At 40.8% G+C, this 19059-nt stretch overlaps 1 protein-coding gene across 2 annotated transcripts in view; it reads left to right on the top strand.

Moving 5' to 3' along the window:
* Positions 1–19059, top strand: part of zmynd12 (zinc finger, MYND-type containing 12) — a 65068-nt gene that overhangs the window by 26406 nt on the left and 19603 nt on the right. For both annotated transcript variants that reach the window (XM_060932150.1, XM_060932149.1), the window contains exons 2-7: positions 728–869; positions 1008–1179; positions 11886–12055; positions 12169–12291; positions 12394–12475; positions 18459–18634. In XM_060932150.1, coding sequence (XP_060788133.1) covers positions 789–869; positions 1008–1179; positions 11886–12055; positions 12169–12291; positions 12394–12475; positions 18459–18634 — 804 coding nt within the window. In that variant the 5' untranslated portion in view covers positions 728–788. The remainder of the gene's footprint in view (positions 1–727; positions 870–1007; positions 1180–11885; positions 12056–12168; positions 12292–12393; positions 12476–18458; positions 18635–19059) is intronic.

The raw sequence follows: 19059 nt of genomic DNA, 5'->3' as shown, positions 1-19059 counted from the left end.
ATTTGTGAAACTCTGGACAGACCCTGGAAGTGTGTAGTGATTACGCTACACTCTGCTTCATCACAGTGCTCTCCAGGATGTTTAGCAGAAAATAAATTATTTAGTTCATTTACATATTGCAACCTTCTGCAATATCAGTACTGCAAAGGTCAATATTTTGTTAACTAACAAGCATTATTCTATCCACATTCACTGGATATGAGCAATCGCGTGCTCTGATAGCCTAGTAGTAGAGTAGCCAATCAGCTCATATACCATGAGTAGAGAAAAAAAAAATGGCGGAGCGTGTTGCTGAACCAACCGAGGATGAAATAGAAACTCTACTCAAAAACAAAACCCCAAAAAATACAAAAAAAAGCAATAAAATATGGAAAAAAAGTATTTGATGGTAAGAACGTATCTTTTTATTTTTCAAGAATTATGATGATAGCATTTATCACAAATTGCTGTCATTTCACCGGTTTGTTTCCATTCTAAGTGGAAATGATTTTGTCAGACGTTTCGTATAAAGTTATTTATCGAATTTGCAAAAAAAAACAATAAAAATGCTCTGTTTCTCAAAATCCAGCGAGTGTGGATATAATAAAACAGTTATCCCACTCAGTCTTGTCGTACATGGCTTATAGCCAACTCAGCGCTACGTACCTTGTCTGCTATCAGCTCATGTACGACTCAATTTCGTGGAATAACTGTTAAATATATTGCTTCGTTCTGTGTCTTTCTGCAGTAATGTGGCTCACCAGCAGGCAGATTGGAATAGCATCCATGAGAAAGTGTGTGAGCTGCTGATGTCCATACGAAACTCTGCACCATTCACCTGTTTCCCAACTGACGGATACGTCCATCCTTTGCAGAATCAGAAAAGATTGGTACGCATTTACAATAGTCTTTGCTCAAATTGCAATTTGTACACACACAGTCTGTCCCAGAAGGATCACTGTACTGATTCCCTGCTGCTGTCTCCAGAAACCACATTTTAATCAGGGTGTGTGTTTGACTGATCTTAGGAGCACCTGATGGAGCTCTCCCGTGCTGCAGCTAAGAGCTGGGTAACAGAAGGGAAGTACAGTGAAGCAGTGCCAGCAGCTCAGCTCTGCTTGCGCTGTGCTATTGAAATTTACGGCCCTGGTGATGTTGAACTGGTGCCAGTCTACTTGCTGCTTGCCGAGGCCAGTATAGGTGAGGCAACACACAAGTCTCATCCTGAACCTACAGAGCATGATTCTGCAGTGTTGAACTGGATTTTCTGCTGGTGCTACTTAATGTGGATTCTGCTCATTTCTGTCTTATTCCTTCTGGAAATTCAACCGGACAAATTACATGGTTGTATTTTAAATCTCGGATAAATTGTTAGGATATATAGCTGTCCAGGACTGCAATTTAAATTTGATTACTGTCATAGTCTGAGCTGTGTTCTTAATAAGCGGCATATAAAGTGCCTTGCATAAATATTCACCCCTTGAATCTTTCCATAATGGAACGGAAGCACTTCCATCCATCCATCATCCTGTGCAGGGTCAAGGGCAAGCTGGAGCCTATCCCAGCTGACTGTGGGCGAGAGGCGGGGTACACCCTGGACAAGTCACCAGGTCATCACAGGGCTGGCACAGAGACACAAACAACCATTCACACTCACATTTACAGTCAATTTAGAGTCACCAGTTAACCTAACCTGCATGTCTTTGGACCGTGGGGGAAACCGGAGCACCCGGAGGAAACCCACGCGGACACGGAGAGAACATGCAAACTCCACACAGAAAGGCCCTCGCCGGCCACGGGGCTCGAACCCGGACCTTCTTGCTGTGAGGCAACAGTGCTACCCACTACACCACCATGCCATCCCGCGGAAGCACGTAATGGTGATTTTATGTCACAAATCAACACAAAATAGTCCATAATCAAATTTCAAAATCTAGTAAAATATGTAAAAGTTGTGATTACACAATCATTCACCCACATTGCTGTGAAACCTAAATTTGAAATATTAAGTTGAAATGGATTCCATCTGTGTGCAATTAAACTGTCACAAGATTGCAATAGAAGTACACCTGGCCCCCATGATTACACTGAAACAAACACCATCTATCAAAACAAATCCTGAATAAACTTCTGGAAAAGTATCATTATGGTTTGATTATGAGAAATGTCCTAAACTTTGACCACCCCATGGCACACTATTAAATCTATTTTATTTATTTTACAACCCCGATTCCAAAAAAGTTGGGACAAAGTACAAATTGTAAATAAAAATGGAATGCAATAATTTACAAATCTCAAAAACTGATATTGTATTCACAATAGAACATAGACAACATATCAAATGTCGAAAGTGAGACATTTTGAAATTTCATGCCAAATATTGGCTCATTTGAAATTTCATGACAGCAACACATCTCAAAAAAGTTGGGACAGGGGCAATAAGAGGCTGGAAAAGTTAAAGGTACAAAAAAGGAACAGCTGGCGGACCAAATTGCAACTCATTAGGTCAATTGGCAATAGGTCATTAACATGACTGGGTATAAAAAGAGCATCTTGGAGTGGCAGAGGCTCTCAGAAGTAAAGATGGGAAGAGGATCACCAATCCACCTAATTCTGCGCCTACAAATAGCGGCGCAATATCAGAAAGGAGTTCGACAGTGTAAAATTGCAAAGAGTTTGAACATATCATCATCTACAGTGCATAATATCATCAAAAGATTCAGAGAATCTGGAAGAATCTCTGTGCGTAAGGGTCAAGGCCGGAAAACCATACTGGGTGCCCGTGATCTTCGGGCCCTTAGACGGCACTGCATCACATACAGGCATGCTTCTGTATTGGAAATCACAAAATGGGCTCAGGAATATTTCCAGAGAACATTATCTGTGAACACAATTCACCGTGCCATCCGCCGTTGCCAGCTAAAACTCTATAGTTCAAAGAAGAAGCCGTATCTAAAAATTATCCAGAAGCGCAGACGTCTTCTCTGGGCCAAGGCTCATTTAAAATGGACTGTGGCAAAGTGGAAAACTGTTCTGTGGTCAGACGAATCAAAATTTGAAGTTCTTTATGGAAATCAGGGACACCATATCATTCGGACTAAAGAGGAGAAGGATGACCCAAGTTGTTATCAGCGCTCAGTTCAGAAGCCTGCATCTCTGATGGTATGGGGTTGCATTAGTGTGTGTAGCATGGGCAGCTTACACATCTGGAAAGACACCATCAATGCTGAAAGGTATATCCAGGTTCTAGAGCAACATATGCTCCCATCCAGACGACGTCTCTTTCAGGGAAGACCTTGCATTTTCCAACATGACAATGCCAAACCACATACTGCATCAATTACAGCATCATGGCTGCGTAGAAGAAGGGTCCGGGTACTGAACTGGCCAGCCTGCAGTCCAGATCTTTCACCCATAGAAAACATTTGGCGCATCATAAAACGGAAGATACGACAAAAAAGACCTAAGACAGTTGAGCAACTAGAATCCTACATTAGACAAGAATGGGTTAACATTCCTATCCCTAAACTTGAGCAACTTGTCTCCTCAGTCCCCAGACGTTTACAGACTGTTGTAAAGAGAAAAGGGGATGTCTCACAGTGGTAAACATGGCCTTGTCCCAACTTTTTTGAGATGTGTTGTTGTCATGAAATTTAAAATCACCTAATTTTTCTCTTTAAATGATACATTTTCTCAGTTTAAACATTTGATATGTCATCTATGTTCTATTCTGAATAAAATATGGAATTTTGAAACTTCCACATCATTGCATTCTGTTTTTATTTACAATTTGTACTTTGTCCCAACTTTTTTGGAATCGGGGTTGTATTTATTTATTTATTTTTATTTTTTTTAAGGAAAAAATATGGAAACCACAACCAAGTCTTTGCACCTCTGAAGAAGTTGTCTGGCCAAAGTCAGTGACAGGGTATTAACCTGAGACACAACCAAAATGCCAAGAGTAATGCAAAACATGATGCTCTCACCACCATGCTTCACAATGGAGCTGTTTTTTTTCAATGTGATAAGCAGTCTTGGGTTTCTGCCAACCATAGCATTTTGTGCCAAGGCCAAAAAGTCCGCATTTGGTTTCACCAGAAAAGAGAACCTTTCTTCGCATGTTTGTTTGGTCTCCAATATGCCTTTAGGTAGTTAAATCCAATACCGGATTTAATGGTGCTCTGCAGGAAGTTTAAGAATTTTTTTTTTTTATAACTAACCCCTGACAGATACAGTGGTGCTTGAAAGTTTGTGAACCCTTTAGAATTTTCTATATTCCTGCATAAATATGCCCTAAAACATCATCAGATTTTCACACAAGTCCTAAAAGTAGATAAAGAGAACCCAGTTAAACAAATGAGACAAAAATATTATACTTGATCATTTATTTATTGAGGAAAATGATCCAATATTACATATCTGTGAGTGGCAAAAGTATGTGAACCTTTGCTTTCAGTATCTGGTGTGACCCCCTTGTGCAGCAATAACTGCAACTAAACGTTTCTGGTAACTGTTGATCAGTCCTGCACACCAGCTTGGAGGAATTTTAGCCCATTCCTCTGTACAGAACAGCTTCAACTCTGGGATGTTGGTGGGTTTCCTCACATGAACTACTCGCTTCAGGTCCTTCCACAACAATTCCATTGGATTAAGGTCAGGACTTTGACTTGGCCATTCCAAAACATTAACTTTATCCTTCTTCAACCATTCTTTGGTAGAACGGCTTGTGTGCTTAGAGCCGTTGTTTTTCTGCATGACCCACCTTCTCTTGAGATTCAGTTCATGGACAGATGTCCTGGCATTTTCCTTTAGAATTCACTGGTATAATTCAGAATTCATTGCTCCATCAATGATGGCAAGCCGTCCTGGCCCAGATGCAGCAAAACAGACCCAAACCATGATACTACCACCACCATGTTTCACAGATGGGATAAGGTTCTTATGCTGGAATGCAGTGTTTTCCTTTCTCCAAACATAACACTTCTCATTTAAGCCAAAAAGTTCTATTTTGGTCTCATCCGTCCACAAAACATTTTTCCAATAGCCTTCTGGCTTGTCCATGTGATCTTTAGCAAACTGCAGATGAGTAGCAATGTTCTTTTTGGAGACCAGTGGCTTTCTCCTTGCAACCCTGCCATGCACACCTTTGTTGTTCAGTGTTCTTCTGATGGTGGACTCATGAACATTAACATTAGCCAATGTGAGAGAGGCCTTCAGTTGATTTGAAGTTACTCTGGGGTCCTTTGTGACCTCGCCAACTATTACACGCCTTGCTCTTGGAGTGATCTTTGTTGGTCAACCACTCCTGGGGAGGGGAACAATGGTCTTGAATTTCCTCCATTTGTACACAATCTGTCTGACTGTGGATTGGTGGAGTCCAAACTCTCCAGAGATGGTTTTGTAACCTTTTCCAGCCTGATGAGCATCAACAACGCTTTTTCTGAGGTCCTCAGTAATCTCCTTTGTTCGTGTCATGATACACTTCTACAAACATGTGTTGTGAAGATCAGACTTTGATAGATCCCTGTTCTTTAAATAAAACAGGGTGCCCACTCACACCTGATTGTCATCCCATTGATTGAAAACACCTGACTCTAATTTCACCTTCAAATTAACTGCTAATCCTAGAGGCTCACATACTTTTGCCACTCACAGATATGTAATATTGAATCATTTTCCTCAATAAATAAATGAGCAAGTATAGTATTTTTGTCTCATTTGTTTAATTGGGTTCTCTTTATCTACTTTTAGGACTTGTGTGAAAATCTGATGATGTTTTAGGTCATATTTATGCAGAAATATAGAAAATTCTAAAGGGTTCACAAACTTTCAAGCACCACTGTACATTGCAGAGCTTTGTGCCAGATTTGTTTTGATAGCTCCTTGGTCTTTATCGCTACGTTCACACTGCAAGGCTTAATGCTCAATTCCGATTTTTTTGTGAAATCCGATTTTTTTGTGAGGTCGTTCACATTAACAAATATATGCGACTTGTATGTGATCCTCAGTATGAACGAAAAGCGACCTAAAAGTGTTCCGCATGCGCACTGCAGGATACGACGACGTCACACGCAGTGAGCATGGCCAGTGTTTACGGAAGTAAAACCGCCCGGTTGCGGTATGACTCATCCAATCTAGCTTGAATAGCTGCATCCCCCCAAATGGAAATCAGCTCCCTAACCTCTGCGTCCTTCCATTGAGAAGATTCAGAACCTTCACAGCCCGAAGCGTCCCTCGCATTGATGTCATGCGCAGGGGCGCAGATACGTTTTTTGAACTGGGGGGGACAAAAAACTGGGGGGGGGGACAAAGCTGCCAGCAAACCAACCCCAACATGCCTGTCAAACTTGTTGTTAGTAACCATAGCAACCAAGCTCGAGCTCGCAACCTGTGCAGTCTGCGCAGCTCAACCAACCGAATATCAGTCTTTGTTTTGTTTTATGTGAGTTGTTGCAACTATATGTATACACTGCTGTGCACCTTAATAAACCGAATGGTAATTAGTCTTTTGATTTTTCCGTGAGGTTTGCCTTATGCAAAGAAAGACAGCATAGACGTTTTTTCCTCCCTATAAGTAGGGGGGACCGAACGAGGTGAATTTAAATATGACTCGTCCCACCCTCTATCTGCGCCCGTGATTATGTGCCATGTTGTTGTAACTTTTTTTGAGAGACCCGCCGCCTACTTCAGCGCAGAATAGTGACGTTTGTGGCTTGTTGATGATGTGTAAGTCGGATGAATGCGACCTGGCGGTTCAGACTGAAGTCGCATATGAAAAGAGCGGATAGGAATCGGAATTAGGACCACATATCCAAACGGCCTGGGTCGGATTTGAAAAAATCGGATCTGTGTCGTTCATATTGTCAATAAAAGATCGGATACAGGTCACATATGGGCGAAAAGATCGGATTTGAGTCACTTCAGCCTGCAGTGTGAACGTAGCCTAAGATGTTTGTTTAGGTATGTTGTCTTACAAACTTTGTAGCCTTCCAAGAACCGGTATATCTATACAGTATATTGAGAGCATGTGCCACTTTAGTTACACAGGTAGACTTGTAGACAGGACTTGCCTGATCCATCCTGATGCCCTACATCTGGCTAGAGTCTCATCACATTGCTCCTGTGGAGGACGGCCCCAAATGGACAGTCGAAAGTCACACTTGAAAGATGGCTGTGGACACTTACAGTAATACATTTATGCCTGAGGGCTACAGTTGACTTGCTAACTTTTGGACTGCAGTTACCATGAACAGTTTATAACTTCAACAAAACAGACGTCATGTTAAAACTATATTGAATTTCCTGGTTACACAGTTGTACTTTGACTATATGGGACACAGTTATAGAAGCGAGTTATTTATGATCACACTATCTGTTATCACCCAAATGAGGATGGGTTCCCTTTTGAGTCTGATTCCTCTCGAAGTTTCTTCCTCAAGTCGTCTGAGGGAGTTTTTCCTTGCCACCATTGCCTCAGGCTTGCTCATTAGAATAAATTAGGGATGAATTAGGGATTAAATTAGCTCATGTTTAAAGTATTTAATTTTCTGCTGCTTTGCCACAGTGTCTGTTGTTAAAAGCGCTGTACAAATAAACTTGACTTGACTTGTAATGGGCCAGATCTAATTTGGGGGTTTCGCAGCTTTGGGACGGAATACTTATACAATCACAACTTGTTACATTTTTGTAAACATATTTACATACAGTGCCTTGCAAAAGTATTCATCCCCCTGGGTGTTTGTCCTGTTTTGGCGCATTACAAGCTGGAATTAAAATGGATTTTTGGAGGGTTCCCTTAGCAAAAAGAAATTTTTTCAAGTGTACTATGAGTATACTTATTTTTTACTAAAACTGAGGAAGTATACTTGAAGTTGACTTTTTATAAACTATATTTTATATACTTAAGAATAGTAAAGTGAAGTATACTTGGCTTATACTGAAAAGTATAAACAAAAGTCTGAGACTAAGTACATTAATACTAAGACTTACACTTATACTTTAATACTAAAACTTATACTTTAGTACACTTTTTACGTTTTTCTGCCACAAAGTACTAATACTTAGTATATCTTGCTCTAAGTGCATAATAAGGTCAAGTCATTGACTCATGCTTAACATTTAATTTATATATTAATATAATATAATGCTGGAGTTTAAAACTTTACAGTATATAGTATGTGTGCTCAATTGCATTATCTTTATGTACCTTAAAATCATACACAAAAACAGAAAAACTTTTAACTTGACTTTATTGATCAATTTCTCCAGTAAGGAAGGACTTGATTTCATAGGTCTTTGTTTTTGAAATGTTTGAAAATATATCAAACTTGTTTTCAATATTCTGTCTTGTGATTTTGTAAATGCATCACACTCTTGTGTACATACAGTATGAGTAAACTTTAAGAATACTTTAAGGAGTATATTTCCAGTATATAAATAGTAAGCTACAAGTAATATGCCAAGCAAACTTAAAGTATAACAAGTAAACTAGTGAAATAACCAACGTTTATAACAGTAGACTTAAAGCAATAGTTCAGGATTTTTGACATGAATCTGTATGGCATCCCCGTCAACAGTGTCGTGCAAATACACTGACTTACCCCTGACAGCATCCTGTGAGTCCAGTTCTTGTCTAGTTTTGGTCCAGGCGAAAGTAGTCCGGCAAGTTTGTTGGGGTCACGAAAGTAAAACGTTTTTCTTCTCAAAACAGTATGTGTTCAAAAGAGTGATATATTTGCATCACAAAACCGTTGCCAAATAAAAAGTCACCTCGAAATTATTTGGCGCTATATTTTGTCTCCCTCGGTATCACTGCGCGCTGTCATGTTGACATCTGCGCAGGAATCAACACCTTTCCCATTGTTTGGCAGTGATTAGGAGTTCAGATCAGCGGCGCTAACAAGCTGCGGCTACAGCTTCACCTTCTTCCACTTCTCTGTCCACCCTTTCTCTCTCTGCCCGTTCTAACTCCATCTGGCGAATTTCTTCATCTGTATATTCGGGTTCATAAAGATATCCCTTTGGCTGTGAGATGAAGTCAATGTTTTCAATGTCGCTGTCGTAGTCAGACATGTTGTCGCTAACTTTGCTAGCAGTAAACAATGAATGAAACAGCCGTGGCTGTCACCTGGCGGCAGCGCGCAGTGATAAGAAGGGAGAGAAAATAGTGCCAAGCGATTTCGAGGTCTGACTTTTTATTTGGCAACGGTTTTGTGATGCAAATATATCACTCTTTTGAACACATACTGTTTTGAGACGAAAAACGTTTTACTTTCGTGACCCCAACAAACTTGCCGGACTACTTTCGTCTGGACCAAAACTGGACAAGAACTGGACTCACAGGATGCTGTCAGGGGTAAGTCAGTGTGTTTGCACGACACTATTGATGGGGATGCCATACAGATTCATGTCAAAAATCCCGAACTACCCTTTTAAAGTATTCAATAATAAACTAAAAATAGGGACTCGAAGCACATAACTAAGGGGCGTTGTGGCTCAGTCGACTAAGGCGCCATACCATAAATCTGGGGACCTGGGTTTGATTCCAACCTGAGGTTGTTTCCTGATCTCTCTCCAGCTCATTTCCTGTCTCTCCACTGTCCTATCCAATAAAGGTGAAAAAAGCCCCCAAAAAAATCTTTAAAAAAAGAAGTATATAACTAGTACAATGGCAGTATATCGATAAGTGTACTTGTGGTATACTTTAAGCATACGAGAGGGATATACTAAGTACATTGATAGTATATAGATGAGTGTACTTGTTGTATACTTTAAAGTGTACTTTTGCAAACTTAAAATTAACTTTAAAGTATACTTTTATAAACTTGAAATGTTCCAATTTAGTCCGAAAAAGTATTAAATTTGTATACTTTCTAGTACACTAAAAGTACATGGTCTGTAGTATACTTGCTATACTTATACTGAAGCATACTTAATAAAATGAACTTTAAGTATACTACTTTTTGCTAAGGGTTAGCACCATTTGATTTACACAACGTGCCTACCACTTTAAAGGTGAAAATTGTTGTTTTATTGTGACACAAATAATAATTAGGATGAAAAAAACAGAAATCTGGAGTGTGCATAGGTATTCACCCCCCCTTTCATATGAAACCCCTAAATAAGAGCTGGTCCAACCAATTCACTTTATAAGTCATGTAATTAGTTGAATAAGATCCACCTGTGTGCAATCAAAGTGTCACATGATCTGCCACATGTCTGTATAAATCACCCTGTTCTGGAAGGACCCTGACTCTGCTACACGACTAAGCAAGCAACATGAAAACCAAGGAGCACTCCAAACAGGTCAGAGACAAAGTTGTGGAGAAGTATAGATCAGGGTTGGGTCATAAAAAAAATCCCAAACTTTGAATATCCCACAGAGCACCATTTAATCCATTATAGCAAAATGGAAATAACATGGCACCACTACAAACCTGACAAGAGAAGGCCGCCCACCAAAACTCACAGCCCGGGCAAGGAGGGCATTAATCAGAGATGCAACAAAGACACCAAAGATAACTCTGAAGGAGCTACAAAGATCCACAGTGGAGATGGGAGTATCTGTCCATAGGACCACTTTAAGTCATACACTCCATAGAGTGGGGCTTTATGGAAGAGTGGCCAGAAAAAAGCCATTGCTTAAGAAAATACATTTGGAGTTTGCCCAACAGCATGTGGCAGACTCCCCAAACACATGGAAGAAGATTCTCTGGTCAAATGAGACTAAAATTGATCTTTTTGACCATCATAGGAAATGCCATGTGCAGCACAAACCCAACACCCTGAGAACACCATTCCTACAGTGAAACATGGTGGTGGCAGCATCATGCTGTGGGGATATTTTTCATTTGCAGGGACAGAAAAGCTGGTCAGGACTGAAGGAAAGATGGATGGCACTAAATACAGGGCAATTCTGGAGGAAAACCTGTTTGTGTCAGCCAGAGGTTTGAGACAGGGACAAAGGTTCACGTTCCAGCAGGACAATGACCCGAAACATACTGGTAAAGCTACACTGGAGTGGTTTAAAGGGAAACATGTAAATGTCTTGGAATGGCCTAATCAAAGCCCAGACCTCAATCCAACTGAGAATTTGTGGCATAACTTGAAGATTGCTGTACACCAACGCAACCCATCTAACTTGAAGGAGTTGGAGCAATTTTGCCTTGAGGAATGGGCAAAAATCCCAGTGGCTAGATGTGCTAAGCTAATAGAGACACACCCCAAGAGACTTGCAGCTGTAATTGCAGGAAAAGGTGGCTCTACAAAGTATTGATTGGGGGGGGTGAATACCTATGTGCACTCCAGATTTCTGTTTTTTCATCTTAATTATTGTTTGTGTCCCAATAAAACAACAATTTTCACCTTTAAGGTGGTAGGCATGTTGTGTAAATCAAATGGTTCTAACCCTCCAAAAATCCATTTTAATTCCAGCTTGTAATGCGACAAAACAGGACAAACACCCAGGGGGATGAATACTTTTGCAAGCCACTGTATTTGTAAACAGTTTTCCAAACTATATTGACCCCCCCCCCACACACACACATACATACATGTACTGTATGTATGTATGTATGTATGTGTGTGTATATATATATATATATATATATATATATATATATATATATATATATATGCGCACAAACTTGCTTTTGTGTGTAGGTTCGTTCATGACATACAATCCCAATTAAGTTAATTTTAGTTCCAGGTTGTAACACTACAAAATGTGCAGAAGTTCCTACCACTGCGTGGTTATCTGAATCCAGACCCAGGTGTGTCCATGTTAGTGTCACGTTTTAAATCTGAACATTATATTTCCAGATCAGCAGATTCCCATTGTCCATTTTGGTTTTGTCCGAAAAATCTTTTCTATATGAACGTGTCTGTGTGTATCGGTGTTTCCGCAGGTTTAGGTTCCTTGTCTGAGGCTGAAAACTATCTCTCACAGGCACAGTGGATGGTATTGAAGAATCCAGGCTGCAGTTGGTCAGTTCTTCATCTGCTCCACAGAACCCTGGGCTGCTTGTACTCGGCCACAGGAGACTACAGCTCTGCCCTGCTGCACTTCGCCAATGATGTTAGTCTTCATCTTCATGTGTATATTATGTAGTGGGCTTGTCTGTGCATACAGATGTGTTATGTAAATGAGGAGCTTGTATTGAATAGAGGTTTATGCATTTGTGCATGCAGGTGTACTATGCAAGTGAAGAGTTTGGTTTGGATAGTGTGGTGACGGCTAGAGGCTATTTCTTGATGGCAAATGTGTTCATGAAACAGGAGAAGCCAGACATTGTAAACTCGCTCTATTCAGAGGTACAGTACATCAACACCTTCTACTAACCATCCATAATATTTCTCATTCACACTTCTGCTTATTTTTAGTATTTTGGTGTGTGTGTGTGTGCGCGTGCGCAGGTTGCCAGTACATGGCATGCTCACTTGTCTAAGTTGATGGAGTTCAACAGTCAGAAGGAACATGAGGAAGCACAGTACTTTGGTGAGTGTGACCTTTCATCCTAATGTTTAATCTCATTTTAAAAATAGGCAATCAGAAGCAAGATAATTACAGAGAGCAGTGCATCATTGAGCATGAGCATCATTAGGTCAATTTCTCTCTCTCTCTCTCTCTCTCTCTCTCTCTCTCTCTCTCTGTGTGTGTGTGTGTGTCTGTCTCTCTCGCTCATCTTTTTTTTTAACTGCAGAACTGGAGTAATTCTCCTTTTCTGTGTATTTATGTACATATGTAAATACTTTATTTCTTTTTTTCATCTATTTTTATTAATTAAAATTTTTTGAGGGTTTTTTTTTTTGGTGTTCAGATATCCTGGGTTAAAGACAAATGCTTTGTAAAAATCAGAGCTCTCTCTCTCTCGCTTCTATTTGAAATGTGCTATATTTTACATAAATACATGGAGAATGCCTGATTTTTCTTTTATAGTGTCATAATTTTGCAGCAATTTGGTGGCAAATTGTCACAACAAGTAAAATTTCTGTGTCACAGCTCCAGGGTCTGTTGTTCGATCCTGGAGTCAGGTTGAGGTCTATGAGGAGTTTCTCTGTATGTTCTACTTGTGTTCATAGGGCCCTGTGATGGTTCTATCTCCCATCCAGGGTGCATTTCTTCCTGGATGTGTTCCTGGGATGGGCTCAGGACCCACTGTGTCCCTGACCAGGAAGTGAATGAATGAATGAATTATAATAATTTTAAAACTATTTGTGTGTCTAGGGTGTATTTTGTGAATGGAGTTAATTAACCGTTGAATTAGTTGGTTACAGCAAGGCCAAACACACATTTATCATATCTATATTGCAAGAACCACAAAAAAAGAAATGGATATCTTGATAAATATTTGCATCTTACAGTCTGTGAAGCCAGTATACTAGATTGCAACAAAATGATGATATTTTGCATTTACAAAAAAATGTACAAAAAAAAGCATTGTTTCAAGTCATTCAGAACCGGGATCTAAGCATACTGATACAGGATTATTAATGATGCAGCTCCTTCATTTTAAAATGCATTTTTATTTGAAATTTGTGTGATATAAATCAAACATAAATGTTGCCCCAAGAAGGTCCTAGGTTCGAGCCCACTGGTCGACGAGGGCCCTTCTGTGCAGAGTTTGCATGTTCTCCCCGTGTCCGCGTGGGTTTCCTCCGGGTGCTCCGGTTTCCCCCACAGTCCAAAGACACGCAGGTTAGGTTAATTGGTGGCTCTAAATTGACCGTAGGTGTGAATGTGAGTGTGAATGGTTGTTTGTCTCTATGTGTCAGCCCTGTGATGACCTGGTGACTTGTCCAGGGTGTACCCCGCCTCTCGCCCATAGTCAGCTGGGATAGGCTCCAGCTTGCCTGCGACCCTGTACAATAGGATAAGCGGCTACAGATAATGGATGGATGGATGGATGGATGGATAAATGTTGCCCCACTGCCCAGCGACCTGCTTTAAGACGGTTTGCGTCCTCTGTACATGCATGACACCTGAGTCATGTCAGTCATCACACACCTCCATAGCATAAAATACATTGGACATGTCCATGGATTGGATCAGAAGTCAGCCCAGATACTTCTACTTTCATTCTTGAGATCACTTGTGTCTTGGCATTACTGTTGAGTCATGGCCTGAAAGTGTTTACCAGTGCCAGCTTTAACCTCATTCCAGCTGCCCACTATTAAACAGCTTCATCTAACATCGCACCTGGTCACATTTGAACCCATAAACGGAGCGAGAATAAGGTGATCAGGACTTTATTTATCATGTTCTGATGCAAACCCAGCAATGCTGCACCATACTGGTGAATAAGCAAACCCCACCCTGACATAGCTTAATTCTGGATGCAAATGTATGTCTCCTGTGTGTCATACACTGCCCCACCCCTCCCTCCCTCTCTCTCTCTCTCTCTCTCTCTCTCAGCACAGTTGTTGCGTGGTGCAGTGCCTCCTGCAACCAGGCTGTGCTGATGTCAGTGTGGTGTTCTACACTCTGTTCACCCATTCCCACTGCATACAGTGAGCTATTAAAACTGCATAAACTGATCCTGGACCAATACACCCTTAGCACACTCTGAACCTCTGAACTTGGGTGGATAATGTGCCAAAAATACAAAATGATACCTCATGTTCCTGTGATGCAAAACATGCATGACAGTTCATTTTTTTTAAAGTCGCATTTTTATTTAAAAGTAATTTTAAAATGACAATATTAGAAAAGGAACAAAAGGAAAACTGTTTACAACCAGTTAGGTATCATATGGTTATCACCCCACAGTGGTGTTGTGGTTAGCACTGTTGACTCGCAGCAAGAAGGTCCTAGGTTCGCGGCCAGCGAGGGCCTTTCTGTGTGGAGTTTGCATGTTCTCCCCGTGTCCGCGTGGGTTTCCTCCGGGTGCTCCGGTTTCCCCCACAGTCCAAAGACATGCAGGTTAGGTTAACTGGTGACTCTAAATTGACCGTAGGTGTGAATGTGAGTGTGAATGGTTGTTTGTCTCTGTGTCAGCCCTGCGATGATCTGGCGACTTGTCCAGGGTGTACCCCGCCTCTCGCCCATAGTCAGCTGGGATAGGCTCCAGCTTGCCTGCGACCCTGTAGGACAGGATAAGTGGCTACGGATAATGGATGGGTGGATGGTTATCACCCACCCTTACCTGAAAATGTAATTATAAATAAATACAGTGGCTCTCGAATTTTCAGAGGGTAATCATAAGCTCATCATTCATTTACAGAACTATCTGTCATGATGACAGGTCAACCCCAAAATATGACATGATAGAAATACTGAGCTTTATTTTGTAGCTGATATTGGCCTGAAATGCTTGACTGGCAGTGTATCAGACTGTATTTTGGATATAAACTGTATTTTACAGTTGTATCTGCTGATGTGTTTTTTTTTTTTTGTTTGTTTGTTTTTTGTTATGAAATCATGTGATGTTGATGGACATGACCCAGATCTTGAGTGTGAACAGAGGACACAACTTGTTTTCAAGCCTGTTGCTATCATTTCTGCCTGATTACTAAGAGGAATTGGATCAGTATGTAGTACTGGCCAATAGTCCCAATGGGGAAACCATGGCCTAATGGTTAGAGAAGCAGCTTTGGGCCCAAAAGATTGCCAGTTTGATTCCCTGGACCAGCAGGAATGGCTGAAGTGCCCTTGAGCAAGGCACCTAACCCTTAACTGCTCCCCAGGCTGCTCTGGGTATGTTGTACATCACTGTGGATAAGAGTGTCTGCTAAATGTAATGTAATGTTACATAATCGATATAATACTGAAAATTAAAAATGTAGGTTTACCACTTCTCTAATGCACTACAATACAGCATATCTGTTCTTCTTTCCATGGCTTCTTAAAATCTTCATGATGAGAGTTTTGTTTTTATGCTACAGGCATTGGCTTTTATTGATGTACTTCAGTGTCATGGCTCATGTGTATTGATGGAGTACAGAGAGATAATTTTCCCTCTGAAACTCCAGAACAGGAAATGGCTCAGTCTTCTGTTACATTGTATTTTCTTACCTACTGGCCTCAGGGTGCTTACATGGCTCACCATCCGGCATAATTATCAAGCAATCGTTTGCGTTCAGCAAACAGATTCATTGCCATTTCCTAACTACAGTAAAATGAAGTCACGTGTATTTCATATGAAAAGTCTACATATCCCTGTTAAAATTGCAGGCTTTTGTGAACATAAAATCATTTTTTTAAAAATGACAGATCTTGTCCCACCTTTAATGTGATATAGCAACCAACAAAATTCATGTGAAAAACAAATACAACTGTTTTAAGGGAGAAAAACTTACAACGAACTACTTGTACAAGTGTCTGCACCCTTAACGGTCGACTGCCTCTCAGCTTTTTCAAGTGTAGGTCATAAAAAGAATTTTCCCTGACACCCAATTATTTTTGTTTAGTGGACCGAAAATTTTATTCGTATTTTTAAATAGAACAATTAATGAATTTAGGGCCACGTGGCCCTAAATTCTCCGCTATTTTTTCCTGCTTCACCATGACCCAATTCAAGATACTACATCATGCATCACATGGTGGGCTTTCCCCATTCGCGCAAGGCATTGTGGGATACAAATTTGAAACAGGAGAGAAAAATGGAGGATGTGAGTGTGAGAATGAAATGTAAAAGACCGACTACAGTAACGGAAATCGAGAAGAAAAGACGTTATGTTGCGAAGGAAAGGAAACGCAGGACCAAACTAATAAATATCGGCAGTCAGCGAGCACCTCAGTGTGATCAGCTGTTCGTTTAGCGATAGAATGATGTAATGGTCAGTGCACGGTCAAGGTAAACCTGTAGATGGCAGTAATGCAACACTGTGGATGCCAGCTGCCGTAAAACCCAAAAGAAGAAAAAGGTAAACCTGCGCATGCGCACACAGACTTCCTCTGTCTGCTTGACTGCGCAAAGCGAGCAATTTCATGCATATTATTTGCAAGGGAATCCCCTCAAATTAAATAACTTCCCAGCCACAGAATGGCCTGATATTTTGTGAGATATTACAAAAATAAACATATATCACAATGACCAAATCTCATCATCTCTAGCCGCTTTATCCTTCTACAGGGTCGCAGGCAAGCTGGAGCCTATCCCAGCTGACTACGGGTGAAAGGTGGGGTACACCCTGGACAAGTCGCCAGGTCATCACAGGGCTGACACATAGACACAGACAACCATTCACACCTACGGTCAATTTAGAGTCACCAGTTAACCTAACCTGCATGTCTTTGGACTGTGGGGGAAACCGGAGCACCCGGAGCAAACCCACGCGGACACGGGGAGAACATGCAAACTCCGCACAGAAAGGCCCTCGCCGGCCCCGGGGCTCGAACCCAGGACCTTCTTGCTGTGAGGCGACAGCGCTAACCACTACACCACCGTGCCGCCCTACAATGACCAAATTTCAGAAATCGAAAAGCCGTCTAGCTTTAACTAATACTCTGTTAAAACACCTTTTGCTTGTAATTTTTGGGTATGAGTCTACCAACTTAGCACATCTTTATTTGGCAGTTTTATTCCACTCTTCTTTGCAAAAATGCTCCAGATCTATCAAATTGTCAGGGGATCTCCTGTGTACAGCCTGATTCAATTCATTCAACAGGTTTTTGGTAGGATTTAGACCTGAACTCTGACTGGGCATTAACAAAATGCTTCTCATCATGTTCTAAAGTCATTCCTTTGTTGACTTGGATACTTGTGCTTTTGGTTCTTATCATGCTAGAAGGTGAAATTTCTCTTCACCTTCAGCTGTCTAACAAAGGTCTGTCGGCTTTGTGCCTAAGAAATTGGTATTTGTCGCAGTCAGTGATTCCCTCTTGACCAAAACCCCAGTTCCAGCTGAAGAGAAGCAATCCCCTAGTATGATGCTGCCACCACCATGCTTCACAATGGGTGTTCTTTGGGTGATAAGCTCTTTTGTTTTTGTGGCAAAGATATATCTTTAAGAATTATGGCCAACATTTTTTTTTACCTTGGTCTTATCAGACTAACATATTTTGCCACATGGTTAAGAGTAATTTAAACAGGCTTGTTTTGTTTGTTTTGAAGAAAAGGCTTCCATCTAGCCACCGTTAGATGTTTCTTAAATGTTAAGAAAATCCTACAGAAACGGCTGATCTTTATTTGGGGTTCATCAGAATCACTTTATTAATGATGATTTATGATGTGTATGATGAGTACTTTTGAATATGGGTTTGAGTGTGTTACACACCCAGTATAAAAGGGTGTGCAACCAATTTTTTTTTTCTCCCTTAAATGTTACTATTTGTTTTTCACTTGAACTTTGTTAGTTCATATGTCAAATTAAAAGTGGAAAAAGATCTGATATGGTTCCTCTTGGTCACATCACAGAAAGCAGTTTTAGGGGAGTGGGGTAGACTGTATTTTATGCTGTATCACAGTGTGGTTCCTGTGTATGTTGTGGTTGCTCTGTACCTTCACTCATGCAGAAGTGTGATGTTTGTGTGTGTTTAGATCTGGCACAGTGTGCAGAGGTGAATCGGATGTTGAGTGTGATGTTGGAGGCTCAGCAGCAGGATGTAAATACAGATCCTGCTGACAGCACCACACTTTCTTACTCTATAGGGCAGAGGGTGTTGCTGTTTCACTCTCTCGCCATGCTCTGGTTCCTCTGCAACGACCACAAGAAGGTAAATTGCTGCCCACTGACCTTTAAATTTACATGTGCACACACCTCTACTTAAAATAAACAAATGCACATCTGTACAATCAGCATATCCATATAAACTCAAATGTAGTCACATGCCCAGTTCTTTTCACTCTAATAAATCATACTGTATATCGACATGGAAAATATGCAAAAGAAATCATGAATCAAAAGTATAAGCCTGCGTGAATGTTTGAGCATTTATCGACAGGGCTGTGATATGTAGGAGTGTGTGTATGACACTCTAAAGCTCTTGGTGCAGTCCTCGATAACCAGCTAACATTTTCTGCTCATGTTGCTGACTCGGTCATGTCAGTATCTCCTTTACAACTTTACAAGGATCCATGTAGGCCACTCGGATGCTTGACTTGAGATTGCACTAATACAGCTTGCTCCTGGCAGGTCTTT

This window comes from Neoarius graeffei, chromosome 10, assembly GCF_027579695.1.
Source record: "Neoarius graeffei isolate fNeoGra1 chromosome 10, fNeoGra1.pri, whole genome shotgun sequence".
Lineage (NCBI taxonomy): Eukaryota > Metazoa > Chordata > Actinopteri > Siluriformes > Ariidae > Neoarius > Neoarius graeffei.
This window is presented reverse-complemented; position numbering and strand designations above follow the sequence as displayed.